At 38.1% G+C, this 17896-nt stretch overlaps 1 protein-coding gene across 3 annotated transcripts in view; it reads left to right on the top strand.

The window, feature by feature from the left end:
• Positions 1 to 17896, top strand: part of bcar3 (BCAR3 adaptor protein, NSP family member) — a 181047-nt gene that overhangs the window by 49522 nt on the left and 113629 nt on the right. For all 3 annotated transcript variants that reach the window (XM_057841253.1, XM_057841254.1, XM_057841255.1), the window contains 2 exons: positions 11434 to 11620; positions 16344 to 16571. In XM_057841253.1, coding sequence (XP_057697236.1) covers positions 11434 to 11620; positions 16344 to 16571 — 415 coding nt within the window. The remainder of the gene's footprint in view (positions 1 to 11433; positions 11621 to 16343; positions 16572 to 17896) is intronic.

Below are 17896 nucleotides of genomic sequence, written 5' to 3'. Positions count from 1 at the left end.
GCAACACATGCCAAAACCACTCATGGTGATACACTACGGATACACATGCCTACTCAGTAGTTATTTGGGTAATGCGCAATGAACGATCTCTCACTGAAATGAATCATTCTCATGAAACGATGTACGAGGCACATTCTTTTACAGTTTTTTTATTCACAGACAATAAATTGGCAGATGTTTTCATCTTGAGTAAATAAAAACAATGTGAAATGAAAACTTCAGTTGACATAATTTTATCACGTTTCAAATAGCGTACCATATAATTTATAATCGTAAATTATTCATGGTCTGATACGGACATAATCAGTTTAACAGTACATCCTTCTGAATCCTAGCAGTTTCACATCCTCAACATGTCTATACAGGAAATGAAATGTGACTTTTGCTTCTTCAAGGCCAGATGTCTTAAAAAAAAAACACTACCATCATTTGTTAAGCGTTGCGTGCGGATATTTTGTGTAATTGTCACAAGGCATGGTTGTTTGTTTATTCAAAATGGAACAGCCCTTCCTTATAAAATTCTAAATAGAGAGGGTTGTTGCTTTTTCAAAGATGAGAAAGAATTCATCTACAGTGATCTCTCGTTTTTCACGGTTAATGGGGATCAGAACACGTCGTGATAAGTGAAATTTTTTTTTTTTTGTGTGTGTGTTCAATGTATTTATTCAGATTTAGCGGTGGTAAGATATATATTTATGGCGGAAAACACTCAAGTGACCTCATGTTCTTCTCTGAGACCCCCAATCTGGCCAAATTTCAAAATTGTCCTATGTGCTCGTGTGATACATCTTTGGAAAGCTTAAAATCTCAATTTTCTTAGGGAAGAACATTTTTGAAGAGGAGGGAATTTTTAAAAAAAAATTGTTTTTAAACCCCTAAATCATAACTTGAGGTGAGAGCATGAGAGAGCATAATTAAAGACACCATGATTTTAACGAGATGTTATTGCTTACTTACTTTGTTTCGATTCAAAAACTCTGAGTAGCATGTCTCACTGAATGTTAAGACACAGCTGTGAATGGCCACAACTGGACTTTTTGGGGATTTTATGGGTGAAACACAGTAATATCACAAGGGTCGCAATGCAGAAATCGCAGACATCATGCAGTGGTCGGGATTTTCTTTTTCAAATATTTCCCCTTATACACATTTTTCCCCCAATTTTTCTTTGTTTGGATCGATTATTTATCATCTAAAATATCGGGGAAAATGCAACAGTAAGAAAAAAATACAAATAAGCGATAGTTATGAGGAAGATATCTGTGACCTATTTACAGACACTGTTTTTTTCATTGTGACGTAATTTGTTTAAAAGTTTAAAAGAAAAGAATAAAGCAGAAAAATGCTTGGCTTTATTCATTGTTTCATTGAATGAGTCCACTCGAATCCAAAGCTGCTCACTTACACACAATGAGTTGCCACAGCAACTGTTTAACAGGTTAAACGATGATTGATGCATGCGGCGCTTTGAAGCTCGGTTCGCTGGCAACATCAAACATCAACGTTTGTCAATCATTGTTAACTTTAATTAGCAACTCCAGTGCACTCACTGCCTGACCAACAATGAGCAGGGAGAGGGAGGGAAAGTGAGACTACACGATCGACTCGGGACAGCTCAACTGTTTTTTTTTTTTTTTTTTGTGAAAAATCCGCGATGGAATATGAGCACGAAGTTTGAAGCGCGAAGTAGCGAGGGATCATTCTATATCAAATGAGAAAGCACTCTCCAAATTAAAATAAATAAGTAAGGTTTGCACCATCACCTGCTCCCTATGGTCGCAGATACTAGACCCTCAGATGGAAACGGACTCGCTTTAGTAAAAGCTTTTTCCCATCTGCCATCCCAGCACTCAAAAACCTTCTAAAATAACCTGGTTGGAGCCAATTTTCTGAGTGTTCTTCTTGTCTTTCTTAAATGTTGTCAATGATGAAATGATGTGAGATTGTGAAAATGAATTTCCCTATGGGACAGTAAAGGCTATAGATCTGTCTGTCTGTCTGTCTATCCAGCTATCTCACCTCCCATCTGCTTACAATGCCCTGACATCTCTCTACAAAGATTGTCTCATTTCACTTGAAGTGTAGACTAGGCAAGGACAATATGAGTGGATATCACTGTCGTATCACTGTCGTTCACTAGCCATGCCTGGCAACAACAGTGATATTGTAACCACCCTTAGGGTCCCCCAAAAAATAAAAAAAAAGATTTATATACATATTTTAATGACCAAAAATAGTCACTTGCTGTATAAAAGATTAAAGGTCTCAAACATCAACCTTTGGATAGCTGTCCACTGTAGTGACCACTGTCCCTGAAAAGGTTACTTATCAATAGGCGTGAATTTATATCCCTTGTATTGTATTAGAAATCTGCCCATATTTTTACTCGCAGATCAAGATCTGTGATTTAACTCAGTCTGAAAATACTAAACCTTTGCAGTGTATTGTTTTTGGGTCAAGATTGATTCATTTTCAGCGTGATCGATATTGGAAAAAACTGACATCGCGACTTTTTGGGTGTTTGCGATATATTGCGATATACAATGGTACCTCGACATACGATCGCTTTGACATAATCTCTTCGACATGCTCGAAATACGATGATTCAAGACAGCGCCGCAGTTTGTTCTCCTGCAAGACAGACGCATGGTGGTTTTTCTTGTGAGAGAAATCAACATGGGTTCCAAGAATGTTGCAGGTGGTGAAAAAAGGAAAAGTGACGCTTACCATTAAAATGAAGATGGAAATGATAGAAAAAAATGAACGTGGTGCATGCGTCTGTGAACTGGCTCGCCAATACGGCCGTAGAATGTCTACGATCTCGACGGTCCTCCCCCGACCTCTTTTCGCAAGTTTTTATAAGTTAATGTGACAATTATTATGATTGTAACATCGCCAGAACATCGCCAGCTTACTCAGGTTTTTGATCATTTATTTTAGAACTTGTGCAACACAACTTGCCTACTGTCCGCCGCAGCTGAACATGAAATGTGAAAGTAAAAAGTCCTCTCTCTGTCACGTCAGCACTGTGCATTCAGGTACACCACGCAAAACACATTCGCCACATTAGAACCCGATTCATTACATTATTACAGGTATTATTATTATTATTATTATTTCTATTTTTATTCATAATTTATTTGTTTTGCTCTGTGTAATTGCTATTTGCAATAGTGCCAGCAGTATTTATTAATGATTTTGTGTAAGTTTTCGAGCTGTGGAATGAATTAATAGAATTAAAATGTATTCTTTGGGGAAAATCCTGGTCAACGTACGACCATTTCGACTTACAAACAAGGTCCTGGAACTAATTAACTTCGTATGTAGCGGTACCACTGTATATTGTGATATTAAAATTAGAACAATTTTCACCAGATGACTTGAATAGCTCTGTCTGGGAAGACTTTAGTTGACTCACTATGACCACATTGTATTGACTTGAGATGTCCCGATCCGATCACGTGATAGGAAATTGGGCCAATGGTGGCATTTTTCAGAGGATCCGAATCGAATGAAAAGATTTTGTTTTTATGTTTTTCTGCTTTATGCACGTACAGCCTCTTACCCTCCCTCCTGCTAAGCAGTGCGACCAAACTGTTTTTCTTGAGCCCCTTTCACAAGCATATCCCTTTAAATTCCCGAGTAAGGTGATGCGGGATTTACCCGCATCATTGCTTTCACGCATGTAGAGATATCCCGAGGATGACGTGGGTTGGATACTTTCACAGACTTGTCCCGTGTTGCCCACTGGCGCACTCTGTGCCGAGTTGGCTGCTGGCACGATTTAACCCGGACATAGCGCCATTTTTCGTCAGCATCGACTGTCACAATACTGGTCAAATCGTGTTTTGTTACAGAGCCGGTTGTCGGAGCGTTCCCGACGTCGTAACTGCAGTCAATTCAAGCTCAGTGAGACTGTATTTAAGCCCAGGCGATCCAAGAATAGGGTACAGCGATATTAATTTGCTGGGCGCTATTCGATACCTTGTACTCTCGAATTTTGTGCATTTGCTAGCTTGTTCATCTGTCGCTCTTGTTTTGAAATCCCCTATGTTGTGCTGGTATTTGAGTGTATTTGTTATGTTGTCTTATCGGCTCTCTGCCTACTGCTTAGGTTAGTATTATTGATCCCCGTCGACCTACTGTCACGGACCCATTGTGTTATCCCCCTTTTCCGCAATGAAGTGTATTTTTGTTTGTATTTAATAAACCCTTGAACGCGTCCCTCCTTTGTATTTTTTGCTTTGAGGTACAGCCTCGTTTCCTAACATCGGCAACAAAATAAACCACACATTTCCAAAGATGGACTATGGACTCTTTTCCTTGGCTCTACAATCCAGTAGCAATTTAATTTAATTATATATTCAGTTTAATTGAGCTATTTCGAGCTTGCTATGTTGATAATTGCGATGTTTGTTTACCGCTTTTCGTCTTACTGCCAAGAAAGAGGAAGTTACAATCGGCCCGCTCTGATATTTGGTGTCAAAAGAGTTGTTTTGATCTTTAATTTTCAATAACAGACAGTTCACACACGATACATCATCACGGAGTGAGAGTGTCTCGGTGCTTTATATGATAGGTCTTTATTAAGTCTAACTGTAACTGTAGTCTTGAAACAAATCTGAATCAGGAAACACTGCAATAAAATAATGCAAACTGGTTAAACTTGAGAGTAGCTGAGATCTGTCATGACAGAACATCGCTTCAATGATATCTGGTGCCATCTAGCGTCGTAAATGGGTACAATGTCTAGACCACGAATATAAGACGACCCCCACTTTTTCAGTCTTATTTCAATGCAAAAATCACCGTCTTATATTCGGGCCAATACGTTATTGGTTTATGCGTAAGCAAACTTGAAAACGGGTTAATTCTGACCCGAACACAGTATGAGGGATAAAATCATTGCAATTGACTGGCAACTGGTCCAGGGCATACTCCACCTCTTGACCAAAGTCAGCTAGGATCAGTTGCAGCTCATCTGTGGAAATCAAACTTCACTTAGAAACCAAAATAATGAAAATATTAACAAATTTATTGTACTTTGTACAGTATAATTTATTTACTTTGTATGTTTTAGGTTTTCTTAGATGTCAGACATAATACATGTGTGGCACTTGCATGTTTCAACTTGGTATCAGAACAGATAGTAAAGATATTTCAGAGTTTTCTATATAAAAAAAAAAGAAGCAAAGTCATGGCAAGCAGTAAGAAGGAGGGGTGACGTCACGATGGACAGAACATGAGGAGGAGCACAATTTAGTAAAAGGCCCCAAGATTACTTGGTCAAAGTAAATTAAATTAGGGTAAATGTGTTCATATGTTTTATGCAAATACGATGACTAAAAATGAGGCCAAATGGAGACTTGAAATCAGTCATTGGAAATTAAAAACCAATATTGACCTAAGATGTATGGTCTTGAAGGGTGAATGCCTGTGTTTTCATTCAGTGATAGTGCATCCTTTCTTCCCTAAAGAAAGGATGAGTGTCTAGCAGATGGTCAGGGCCACACAAATACACAGACACACGCAGCTGACCATCCCTCGGGGTCTTATAATAGGTCCTCCTGTAGTCGTTGTGCCCCTTGCAGGAATCCCTGCTGACACAGCATGCTTCAGCTGGACCTGAATTGGTTTTACAGTGGTTTTTGTGTGTGTTTGAACGTTGCTTGTCATGCTGAAAAGGCCAAAGAGTGGTCAGCTGCGGCTGATACTAAACCTACGTTTGCATTTTAATTGGTATCATCATTTCAATAGAGGGGCTGAAAGACCTCCTGCTTGCTGTCTTTCCTGTTTGGATATGTTTAGGCAAAGGGAAAATTCACATATGATCACTATTTTGAAAAAGTTTAAAAAAGGCTTGCGCAGGGAAAGCATTGATTTTTTAGTGTGTTATGAGAACGACATCAGATAATAGGCTTGATAACACTCCTTCAGCGTAATGTACATTAACATATATATTTTTATACTACTACATTTTGGATTGGTTTAGTTCATAGAACAAAAATTTGTGCCATGATACTGTACCTTTTAAATTACTGCAATATATGCATGCATTTTTAACCAGGGACTTTTACACACAAACTCCTGTTTTCACTTGAGGTTGTGCAAATTGCGAAACATCTCAAACGTGGGGGCTAATGTTCATCAATATGTTTGAAAATAATCGCTAACATAAGAATGAAAAGATTTTATTTCTAAGCTGTCAGAATTTTTGAAAGGCTTGAAGGTAATGATGACCAAACGTAGCCTGTTATGTCACGATAAACAGCAGATTTTTTTTTTTTTTTTCTAAATCCAGCCTTACCTATCGTTTGTAGTCCAAAGGGGAATACATGACATGCTTTTAAAGTAGGACTTTTCATTAATTGCCCCCACAGAAATGAAGACAAATACGCTTAGAGGCATCTTTTTATTGACAAATAAGAAAAGCAATCAAGCTTTAGCAGAGGAACCATTGTTAGAGCCCTTTAGCCTATCCATCCATCCATTTTATCTAGCTTTAATTGATATGTGGGTCATTTTTAAAATTTTATTTTATTGGGTGCCATTTGGACGTAACACAGTGGACACTAACAGTGGGGACATTTTGTTCTAAAGTTAGCACTCAGCCTAGCTTTGCTAGCATAATAACCAACATGACTTTGGATACAAGGGCGTAGGTTTGGTCTCAACATTGGTAGGGACGATATAATAGCATAACCTGCATGTACACTTTTTGGTGGGGGCGGGACATTTATAAGACCAAACAGACTGGGTGAACGAGGATCAGGGCTACATTTCTCACCAATATGAACCTTATTAAACAAACAAAATTATCTGTATTGGCTTACTTACTTTCATGTGTATTGTTTCAGGTGATACACCGTTCGATTCAAGCTGTTGTTTTCAAAAACTACTAAAGAAACATTTTGAAAACTTCCAGAATAAATGTCTGGATTTTATTAGCAAATTTAATTTGCAATATTTGAACACAAATTATATTAACATACACAAGAAATACAAACTTGTTAATCAGCAGTTAACTATCTATAAGAGGGTAATCCTTCGTTCAGTTTGATTAGCTTTAACAGTAGAAAAATTACAGGATGATATTTCTCTCAACGCAGCTTTCTCCTCGAGTTCGAGAAATTCACACAGATTAATGTTATGCTAACGCTGATGCAGGTCGGACTTTCAGTAGCAAAATTAGTTGTGTGTTCCACACCTCCACAACATTGATGTCTTTTTACATTTATTACAGTGGCTGCTGCTGCTGGTAGAAAAAAAATAATATCCCTCGTCTTCGAAGGGGGCGGAGGAGGCAGCATGTTGTCGACATGTATTTCTGTCTGGGCTGTGTGAGTGTCGGGGGTGGCTCAAGTCATCAGCCAATCAAACGTGCTTTTGAGGGGAAAAAATGGACTGGCACATTCAGCAATTAAAAGGGGTCAATGTAAGTAATGAAAGTACTGTAATTCACTTAATAATGGTTGGGTCGATTCTATCGTTACAACATATGGGAAAACAATCTAAATGACCTATATAACTAAAGCCATTATATATTGCAAATAAGGTTGCTTAAAAGTTGGTGGGGACAATTTCAGCATCCTGAAAAGTTGGTAGTGTCATGTACTGTCCCTATGCAAACCTACGCCCTTGTTTGGATACTTGATATAAAATATAATAATAATAATATAATTTTAGAAATAAACCTTTCAAAATTATTCAATTCAGTTAACTTCTTTAATATACAGTACATGCCAACAGTTTGGACTCACCTGAATAATGCAACACAAATGAAGGTCCCAACTCAATTGATAAAGCAATAAATTCCACTAATTAACCCTGAAAAGGCATACCTGTGAAGTCAAAAACCATTATAGGTGACTCCCTCTTGAAACTCCTCAAGATAAAGGCAAGAGTGTGCAAAAAAGTAATCTGAGCAAAGGGTGGCTACTTTGAAGATACTACAATAGTATACATGTTCTTAGTTATTTTACCCTTTTTCGCTAAGTACATAATTCCACATGTGTTCATTCATAGTTTTATCAAATTCAGTGAGAATGTGCAATGTAAAGAGTCATGAAAATAAGGAAAACACACCAGGTACCGTATTGGCCTGAATATAAGACGGCCCTGATTATAAGACGACTCCCTCTTTTTCAAGACTCAAGTTTGAAAAAAAACTTTTTGAACTCCAAATTAATTTTTATACAGAAAATAATTACAGTACATCTGAAACAAATGATTATAAAAATATATTTGAAAGAAAAAGCATGTTATTTTGCCTCATTCAAATCCTAATATCTGAACATTTAAATATGTAAACTAAAGTGCAATCACATTCGTAAATGAATGGCTTCTGGTTTTTGAAATGTAAATAAACCAATCTATTGTGATAAAACAACAAAATTGCAATTACTGCATTAACCATCAAAGTGAAATCTAACTGTAACTGTAGTTTTGAATCAAATCTGAATAAGGAAAAACATTGCAAAAAAAATAATGCTAACTGGTTAAACTTGAGAGTAGCTGAGATCTGTCATGACAGAACATTGCTTCAATGATAACTGGCGCCATCTAGCTTCGTGAATGGGTAAAATGTCTAGACCGCGAATATAAGACGACCCCCCCTTTTTCAGTCTTATTTCAATGCAAAAAACACCGTCTTATATTCGGGCCAATACGGGTAAGTAAAAAATAAAATTGCTTACCACGATTGAATTTCCCACGTCTGGTGTGATGTTATTGCAGAAGAGTGATTATTAATAAGTTTAAGTATTAATAAGTGGGGAATTTTATTAAAGGGACACTAACACAATTTAAAAGCGTGGTTAAGTATATCTTTTCATGGGACGACACTGGCAAAATGACACTGAAACAATGAAAAGTAGTCTGTGTGCAGCTTATATAATAGTTAATTTATTTTCCCCTCAAAATATAGCCATTAATATCTAAACCCCTGGCAACAAAAGTGAGTACACCGCATGAGAACTACGTACATCCTTAAATGTCCAAATTGAGTACTGCTTGTCATTTTCCCTCCAAAATGTCATGTGACTCATTACAGGAGTGCTGTCAGCATTGCTGCAGAGATTGAAGAGGTGGGGGAGGGGGGGTCATTCCCACCACTATGCTTGACTGTAGGCATGACACACTTATCTTTGTACTCCTAACCTGGTTGCCGCCACACATGCTTGAGACCATCAGAACCAAACAAATTAATCTTCATCTCATCAGACCATAGGACATGGTTCCAGTAATCCATGTGCCTTGTTGACATGTCTTCAGCCAACTGTTTGCGGGCTTTCTTGTGTACCGTCTTCAGAAGAGGCTTCCTCCTGGGGTGACAGCCATGCACACCAATTTGATGTAGAGTGCGGCGTATGGTCTGAGCACTAACAGGCTGACCCCCCCACCTCTTTAACCTCTGCAGCAATGCTGATAACACTCCTGTAACGAGTCACATGACATTTTGGAGGGAAAATGACAAGCAGTACTCAATTTGGACATTTAGGGATATATGTTTTCTCATAGGGGTGTACTCACTTTTGTTGCCAGGGGTTTTGATATTAATGGCTATATTTTGAGTTACTTTGAGGGGAAAATAAATTAACTCTATTATATAAGCTTCACACAGACTACTTTTCATTGTGTCGATTTTGTCAGTGTTGTCCCATGAAAAGATATACTAAAATATCCGCAGAAATGCGAGGGGTGTACTCACTTTAGTTATCACTGTATGCAGAGATATTACTTTAAAAAGTAGCTTGCGAGTCCAAAAAGCATGGGTACCACAGCTATCCTATTTAGTGTCACTCACTAGTAGTTTGGATCTTACTCTAGTTGACTTTGGGTGTATAGTTTTGGTGAAATTCTGGTTACCAGTCCAGGTATGCCTCATTTCTCAGAGAACCGATGGATCATCTGTACTGAACTTACCATGCATGTTTTTGGAATGTGGACGAAAACCAGATTGCCTGAAACACATGCAAGCATAGGGAAAACAAGCTGACTCCTCAGAGAATGGTCTTGGGTTTGAAATAAGGACCTTTCAAGCGCCTATTTAAACTTAACTAATGCAATTTGCTAAATGATAAACTTCCTTACGTTCCTTTTTATAGTTTGATGTATTTTAATAGAATAACTTCGATGTTTGAATTGAAAAATTATCATAGTTCATTTAAGCTTTGTCAATGACCTTGAACACAATGGCTGCTCTAAATCAAGCAGGACTGTGGTTGACATCTCTCTAGTCAACTAATGTCTGGAAACAATGTTTTTGCGCATCCTGGATAATGAAGAACTGCCTGATGAGTGATTCTGAGCAGATAATAGCACAGTCTACTCATCAACACAAGGCAGGGGAATTTATCAGGAACATGTTCAGTTTTCCATCAGTGACAAACATCTTGTCCTGTACAGTTTGTTGCCTGCGCCAGATTTAAGAAGACAGAATCCCGTGAGGACAAAGTTAAGGTATTGTACAAGCTAGGCACATTTGTGCTAAATTAAATGTTAAGACAGTGTAGCATTTTTTGCCATTGTGAGGGGCAACGGTATGAGTAGCTATTTTGAGAAAGGGATCAATGTGATGTAAGATTTGAATTTAGCTGCCTCATTTTTGAAATGTTTGTTTGAATTGCCTCCTCGGTGTAGATTATTTTTAGATATCTTCATTCAAAACTGGGTTGCGCGGTGGTTAGCACATCACAATTCTGAGATCAAGGGTTCAATCCAGGTCTGTTTGTTTAATACGTGCCCTGCATTAGCTGGCAACCAGTTCAGGGTTGTACTCCTTTACTAATCATGACTGCCATTTTTATGTAGTCTATAGTCTTACATTTTCAGCAGTATGCTTAAGTACACTATACATTCAGATTAGCATTCAATAAACACTTGAATCCCTTTAGCTTCCTTTCAAATTTGACTAGTGGAAACAACATTAGAATCAAATGCCTGTCATGATATCGTGTAATGATAAGAATGATCACCCTGCAGGGAATGTCTGCTTTATGTCCATGACAATGTGAAAGGGTGTGTGAGCATATGGATAGCTGCACTGACACCTGTTGTACTCATTCTTTTTGTGTGTGCATAACTTTGCTTCTCAGTGAATTCCGTGCACTGTGTGTCGGCGTGTGCGTGTGTATTTCAGATCAGATTACTGTCAGATATATGATGTAAAGCAGTATTACAGCATAAAAAATCTGTCTTGTGTTACTTTGTGATGATCCCTTAGGTTGTTGAAAACTGATATACCGGTATGTTCATACATAGTCATAGGTTCATGTTTTTATTTGATTTCATGTTTTTGTAGCTCTCTATGACTGTACTACTAGTGATACAAATTAGTCCACCTTTTAACATATATTAATTGTTGCTCTCACTTGTTAAAATATAATTGATTGTTTGACTACATTTCAGTGTGTTTGCTTCTTTGCTTCACAGAGTGGAGGATGATGGCAGAGGGGCGTTTTGCCAGCTTGCCCAGGTCACTCCATGCACATCACACACTGGGTGGCACTTCCCACGGCCACGTGCCTGCCCTTGGTTCCCCCAGTGGGAGTAGCTGTCCCTCAAGGAAGCTGCAAGACTCCATTGCCTCCTCCATGGACCTTCTCAGCACTAGACCAAGGTGGGCAAGATGATTCAAACTGTGTTATTGATGCCCTCTTTGAAAGACCCAAATGTGTAACATTTTTTTGGTTCTTTAAAAACTACAAACTCGTACTTATGGTAATATTCTTAAAACCATAAAGACCCAAACATTTTAGTTGCTCTGTTTGCCATTACATTAACTGCCTGAAATTTAAAAAAAAGATACGCAAACTGGTAGTTTCTGACCTTGTGTTTGAATTTAAGGTGCAACAATTAATCCATTAATCGAAATTAATTGACAACTATTTTGATAACCAATTAATCGTTTTGGACCTTCTTCACCTGATACTTGTTTAAATTCTAGTAATTATAACATACACTGCTGGCCAAAAGTATTGGCACCCCTGCAATTTTGTTCGGTCAATTTCTCTCAGAAAATGAATGCAATTACAAATGCTTTGGTGGTAATATCTTCATTTATTTTGCTTGCACTAAAAAAAACACAAAAGCGAATGGATTTAAAAAAAAAAAAAAAATCATTTTACACAAAACTCCAAAAATGGGCCAGACAAAAGTATTGGCACTCTTTGAAAAATTATGTGATGCTTCTCTAATTTGTGTAATTAACAGCAGGGGTTACTTACCTGTGGCACATTAACAGGTGGTGGCAATAACTAAATCACACTTTCAGCCAGTTAAAATGGAATAAAGTTGACTCAACATCTGTCCTGTGTCCTTGTGTGTACCACATTGAGCATGGAGGAAAGAAAGAATACTATAGAACTATCTGAGGACTTGAGAATCAAAATTGTGAGGAAGTATGGGCAATCTCAAGGCTACAAGTCCATCTCCAAGGAGCTGAATTTTCCTGTGTCTACCGTGCACAGTGTCATCAATAAGTATAAAGCCCATGGAACTGTGGTTCACCTCTCTAGATGTGGACGGAAATGAAAAATTGACGAAAGATATCAACGAAAGATTGTGCCGATGGTGGATAAAGAACCTCGACTAACACCCAGACAAGTTCAAGCTGTCCTGCAGTCCGAGGGTACAACAGTGTCAACCCGTACTATCCGTCGGCGTCTGAATGAAAAGGGACTCTATGGTAGGATACCCAGGAAGACCCCACGTCTGGTAAAACAGCCAGGCTGGAGTTTGCCAAAACTTAACTGAGAAAGCCAAAAATGTTTTGGAAGAATGTTCTCTGGTCAGCTGAGACAAAAGAAGAGCTTTTTGGGAAAAGGCATCAACATAGAGTTTACAGGGAAAAAAACAAGGCTTTCAAAGAAAAGAACAGGGTCCTCACAGTCAAACATGGCGGAGGTTCCCTGATAGGGTTGTTTTGCTGCCTCTGGCACTGGACTGCTTGACCGTGTTAATGGCATTATGAAATCTGAAGACTATCAACAAATTTTGCAACATAATGTAGGGCCCAGTGTGAGAAAGCTGGGTCTCCCTCAGAGGTCATGGGTCTTCCAGCAGGACAATGACCCAAAACATACTTCAAAAAGCACTAGAAAACGGTTTGAGAGAAAGCACTGGAGACTTCTAAAGTGGCCAGCAATGAGTCTAGACCTGAATCCCATAGAACACCTATGGAGAGATCTGAAAATGGCAGTTTGGAGAGTGCCCTTCAAATCTTAGAGACCTGGAGCAGTTGGCGAAAGCAGAATGGTCTAAAATTCCAGCAGAGCATTGTAAGAAACTCATTGATGGATACCGGAAGAGGTTGTTTGCAGTTGTTTTGTCTAAAGGTTGTGCTACAAAGTATTAGGCTAATGGGGCCACTACTTTTGTCCAGCCCATTTTGGAGTTTCGTTTGAAATGATAATGATTTGATTTTTTTTCATTCTCTTTTGTGTTTTTTCATTGCAAGCAAAATAAATGTATTACTACAAAAGCATTTGTCATTGCAATCATTTTCTGGGAGAAATTGAGCATTATGTGACAGCATTGCAGGGGTGCCAATAAATTTGGGCAGCAGTGTATATACAACTTCTCAGTTGTAAATATCAGATTTCCTCTTTAAATTTTTGTTAAGTCAAAGTAGAACATGAAAAAAGTCTTACAGTCTAAACTAGCTTCTTAATAAGGCTGCAACAACTAATCGACTAATAAACAAATTTCATAATCGTTTTTGCCGGCAGCTATGAAGAGTCCCATTTGGGTCCTTGTTTGTGAGTAATGTGGGGGTGCACGTGCGCGCCAATGATTAGAACAAAGGACAGAGTTCCCTGCTACACTCAGGTAGGGTTGCTGAATCAATAATATTACAAAGTATCGATAGTTAGATTGTCGTGCGTGTTGTTAGATCCAGTGTCCCTCCATCAGAGGTGAGTAAATGAAACCAATTGTATTGTTTGTATTCTTCGTTGAGGGGACATTACTACTTAGCATGGATCGTTAAGCTAATTGGTGATAATGCTACTCTGTGTCTTAAGTGCCCGTTTGTACTGTTTGGTATTGTTGGTATATTAGTACTTGAGTTATTGTTAAATAGTAAAGTTATCTCATTTTTAAATAAAGAAACCACAAACATAAACCCATCCACTAAAAGCTGTTATAAGCGTTTAGTCTCCTTTCAACACAAACTCCCATTCAAACTGTAAATTGTCATACAAGAGCAATACAATTGGATTTGGATTGTATTTATGAACAACTGTTTGATAAAGAAAACCGATTCATTACAGTCTGCCTCCTCTTTAGTCGATTTTGTTGTTTGGTTTGTTTCAAGAAAATAAATGAGTCACTGATACAATTTATATCAGCACTTTGCCCACAAGAAAAAAAAATGTCAATCAGCAACACTTTTTTTATTTGAATGAACACGACTTTTGTCTGATTTATGTAATGAGCATTTTTAAAAATGTTTTATACTCAGAATCTTTATCAAAAACTAACAAGTTTTATGTACTTAAAACAGTACAGTTATAGACTAAAGTCAGGAAGCTGTAATAAAATATTATTTTTGAAGGCAAATCATCCATTTTGTCTTCATTGTTTCTTTGAACATTAACAACATTAAAACAATTTCATTGTAAATTGTGAAGGTAAATGAAAGAAAAAGTGATATTTATCCGATTAATCGTTTAATTCGTCGTCTGATTATTCAAATACAAAACTAATCGTTAGTTGCAGCCCTAAAGTAGATATTAATTTTTCGGTGGTTGTCTTCCTTTATTAACTAGAACCTGATTTAATTGGTTTTCATTTTTATTTTTTTAAGATTATATAGAAGGTTTTAAAATTTAGATTTTTTTTTTTTTTTTTTTTTTTAAAGATTATATAGTAGATTTTAGGCGGCACGGTGGCTGAGTGGTTAGCACGTCTGCCTCACAGTTCTGAAATCAATGGTTCAATCCCGGGCTTCGGCCTTCCTGTGTGGAGTTTGCATGTTCTCCCCGTGCCTGCGTGGGTTTCCTCCGGGAACTCCGGTTTCCTCCCACATCCCAAAAACATGCATGGTAGGCTGATTGAACACTCTAAATTGTCCATATGTATGAGTGTGTGCATGAATGGTTGTATGTCTCCTTGTGCCCTGCGATTGGCTGGCAACCAGTTCAAGGTGTCCCCTGCCTACTGCCCGTAGTTAGCTGGGATAGGCTCCAGCACCTCCGCGACCCTCGTGAGGAAAAAGCGGCAAGGAAAATGAATGAATAGTAGATTTTACATGTTGGGCTTTCATTTGGAGCACATTTTCGAACATACCAACTGCAGGTACAGCTTCATTTTTCTAAAACACTTTTCTTTTTCTAAATCAAGTCTTCACCTGGACAATCAGAAGATGAAATCATCCATTGCTTCATAAAGTATTGGTGCACAATCAATTTACAGTTACGTCATCATTTAAGTTTTAATCAACTTTAAATTTGTTAATTTAAGTTGGTCGCTCCAGGAAAAGCACAGGGCCAAAGCCAAGTGCATGTTTTGGTCTAGTGTTGCAAAGTGTAGTTTTTATTAATTAAATTAAAAAAAAAAAATTTCAGATCAGTATTATTAACATATATTCGTAATTTAGTATAATATATAGAATATGTGTTTATAATATACATAGAAATAGAAATGCTGAGGGACAAATATTAAATACATATATTAAAAGAATGGACAGAAAAATAGAGTGTTTTTTAAAAGTTGCTTAGAACATTACGTTGGAAACAAAAGACAGATGCAGGCTCTTGACAAAACATACTTCTCACCAAGGTTGAGAGTGATTGTGCAACCATAGGTGATGCTGCTCACTTCTTCGAACAATGTGTTTGAACAGGAAATCATTGACATATTGGATTTTTAAAACAACAACAAACATAAAAAGCATGGACCAGCAAACTTGACAATTCTCACTAAACCCAGCTAAGTTAAATCAAACAAGACATCACTTGCTGGATTCCCCAAAATGATATGAGCAATATATTTCCCATTTTGTAGCTGGTGGTTTGACTTCTAAGACTTCCATTTCCAACACTTCAAATCTTATATTTTTCCCATTGTGCAAATCATCGGCTATGCCTACAGTACAGTGCCAAAACCTCTTTATAATACAGCTGTCTCCAACATTTTTATGCCTAGAGGCAGAGGTACACACAATCTGTTAGAGTGAGTTAAGGCACCATTTTCTACTTGCTTTCTGGAATACTATTATATCATATGATTATGACCAATTTAGCATCAGTTGTTTGCTCAGTAAATCTTCAGCATTTGTAAATAACTAATATAAATTAACGTATGGCTACACTATTTTTTGTTTTTCTCCCCTATCTTAGTCTCATACCAGGTTGCAATGGCACAGAGTTTCCTGTAGCTTCATACAAGCACGTATCTATTCATGGAACTCTGCCTCGGCGCAAGAAGGGAGGGTCCACCAGCACCTGGGACCCCAGAAGCACTCAGTCAGTATTTAATGGAGGCTCCACATTCGTCGCTGCACCAGTCCACCAGGCCATGACATTGCCACCAGTACAACATATAATGGGCGATTTCCATAATTACAGGTAAGCAAAAATGATGTGAACCACTACAGTACCTGGTGCATCTAATACAGCATGGTCATTGCATTGCAATACTGTGTATAACAGTACGTGTACTAGGGATGTCCAGATCTAAACACGTGATTGGAAATTGGGCCGATCGCGCCATTATTCAAAGCATCGGAATCAGGTGAAAAGGATTGAGTTTTTAAATTTAAATTAATGTTTTTCTGCTTCATGCTCGTACACATTGTTGTCATAGATTGAAAATTTAATAATGTACTGATTACTTCTCAAAAAAGTAATCTAGTTACTTGACTGATTACTTTATTAACAAAGTAACCAAGTTACTTTAAAAGTCATTTATCGGTTACTTTTTTACAATTTTTCTCCCTTTGCTGCCTCAACATAAGAATGACAACAGAAAAATGTCATCACATGTAATTTACTTTCTGATAATTGTATTTAAAGGGGTGTCACAGGAGGGGGGCATGGAGAACCCAAATGCAGGGAAACAAGGAGGCAAAAACGCAAAGGCAAGGTAGGGTGGTGGAAAACTCAAAAATACTTTAATGATAATGAAGAAAAACAAAGTACAAAAAAAAAAACCGGCAAGAGATAAACAAGAGATATTGACAAAGAAATGCACATAGTTAAAAACACAAAATTTTAATAACCTACCTTAACTTTTCATTCCAAACAGCGCCAGCAAACACGGCAGTTATATAGCAGCGGCACAGAAGTTATACAGCACTAACTGGGCTGGTTATTAAAAACATAAAATTCTTTGTTAACAATCTTCATCTTCCTCCTGTGCACTCAAACCATGGAAGTCTTCACCCTCAGTGTCGGATATAAAGACGCTCAGATACACTTCGCCACGCACCTACTCAGTCTCTCCTTCGCTGTCATCTTCAGTGTCTCCCATAATGAGGCAAATTCACTCCTGAGCCCTGCCGTCCTCCTCGTCACGCAGCAGACTGGCCCCTCGAAACCCGTTGGTGATGGCAGACTTCTTTCACACGGCTTCACGCTGCCAGGCTCCCCAAACCTGTGCATACCTGTGCAAAAGCTGCTCTTCGCAGGCGGCGAGTCTTGGCATACGATCTCTCGCCGCTAGTCATCCAAGCTTAACATACAACTCTGATGGCCAATTTAATTTCTTCTAGCGTTTTCCATGATGCGGGTCTGCTTATTGTACTCATGCACAAAGACGAGGGTCCGCCACAAGTTTAACCACCGGTAATAGTGCAAACTAGCGTCTTCCTCGACACATATATTCCATGTGTCTCGCACCCACATTCCATGCTCGAGCACCCCTGGTGGCCGTCAGAAAAATGCACAAATTG

This window comes from Corythoichthys intestinalis, chromosome 7 (genome assembly GCF_030265065.1).
Source record: "Corythoichthys intestinalis isolate RoL2023-P3 chromosome 7, ASM3026506v1, whole genome shotgun sequence".
Lineage (NCBI taxonomy): Eukaryota > Metazoa > Chordata > Actinopteri > Syngnathiformes > Syngnathidae > Corythoichthys > Corythoichthys intestinalis.
The sequence above is the reverse complement of the archived record's forward strand: the minus strand, read 5'-3'. Positions and strand labels throughout refer to the sequence as shown.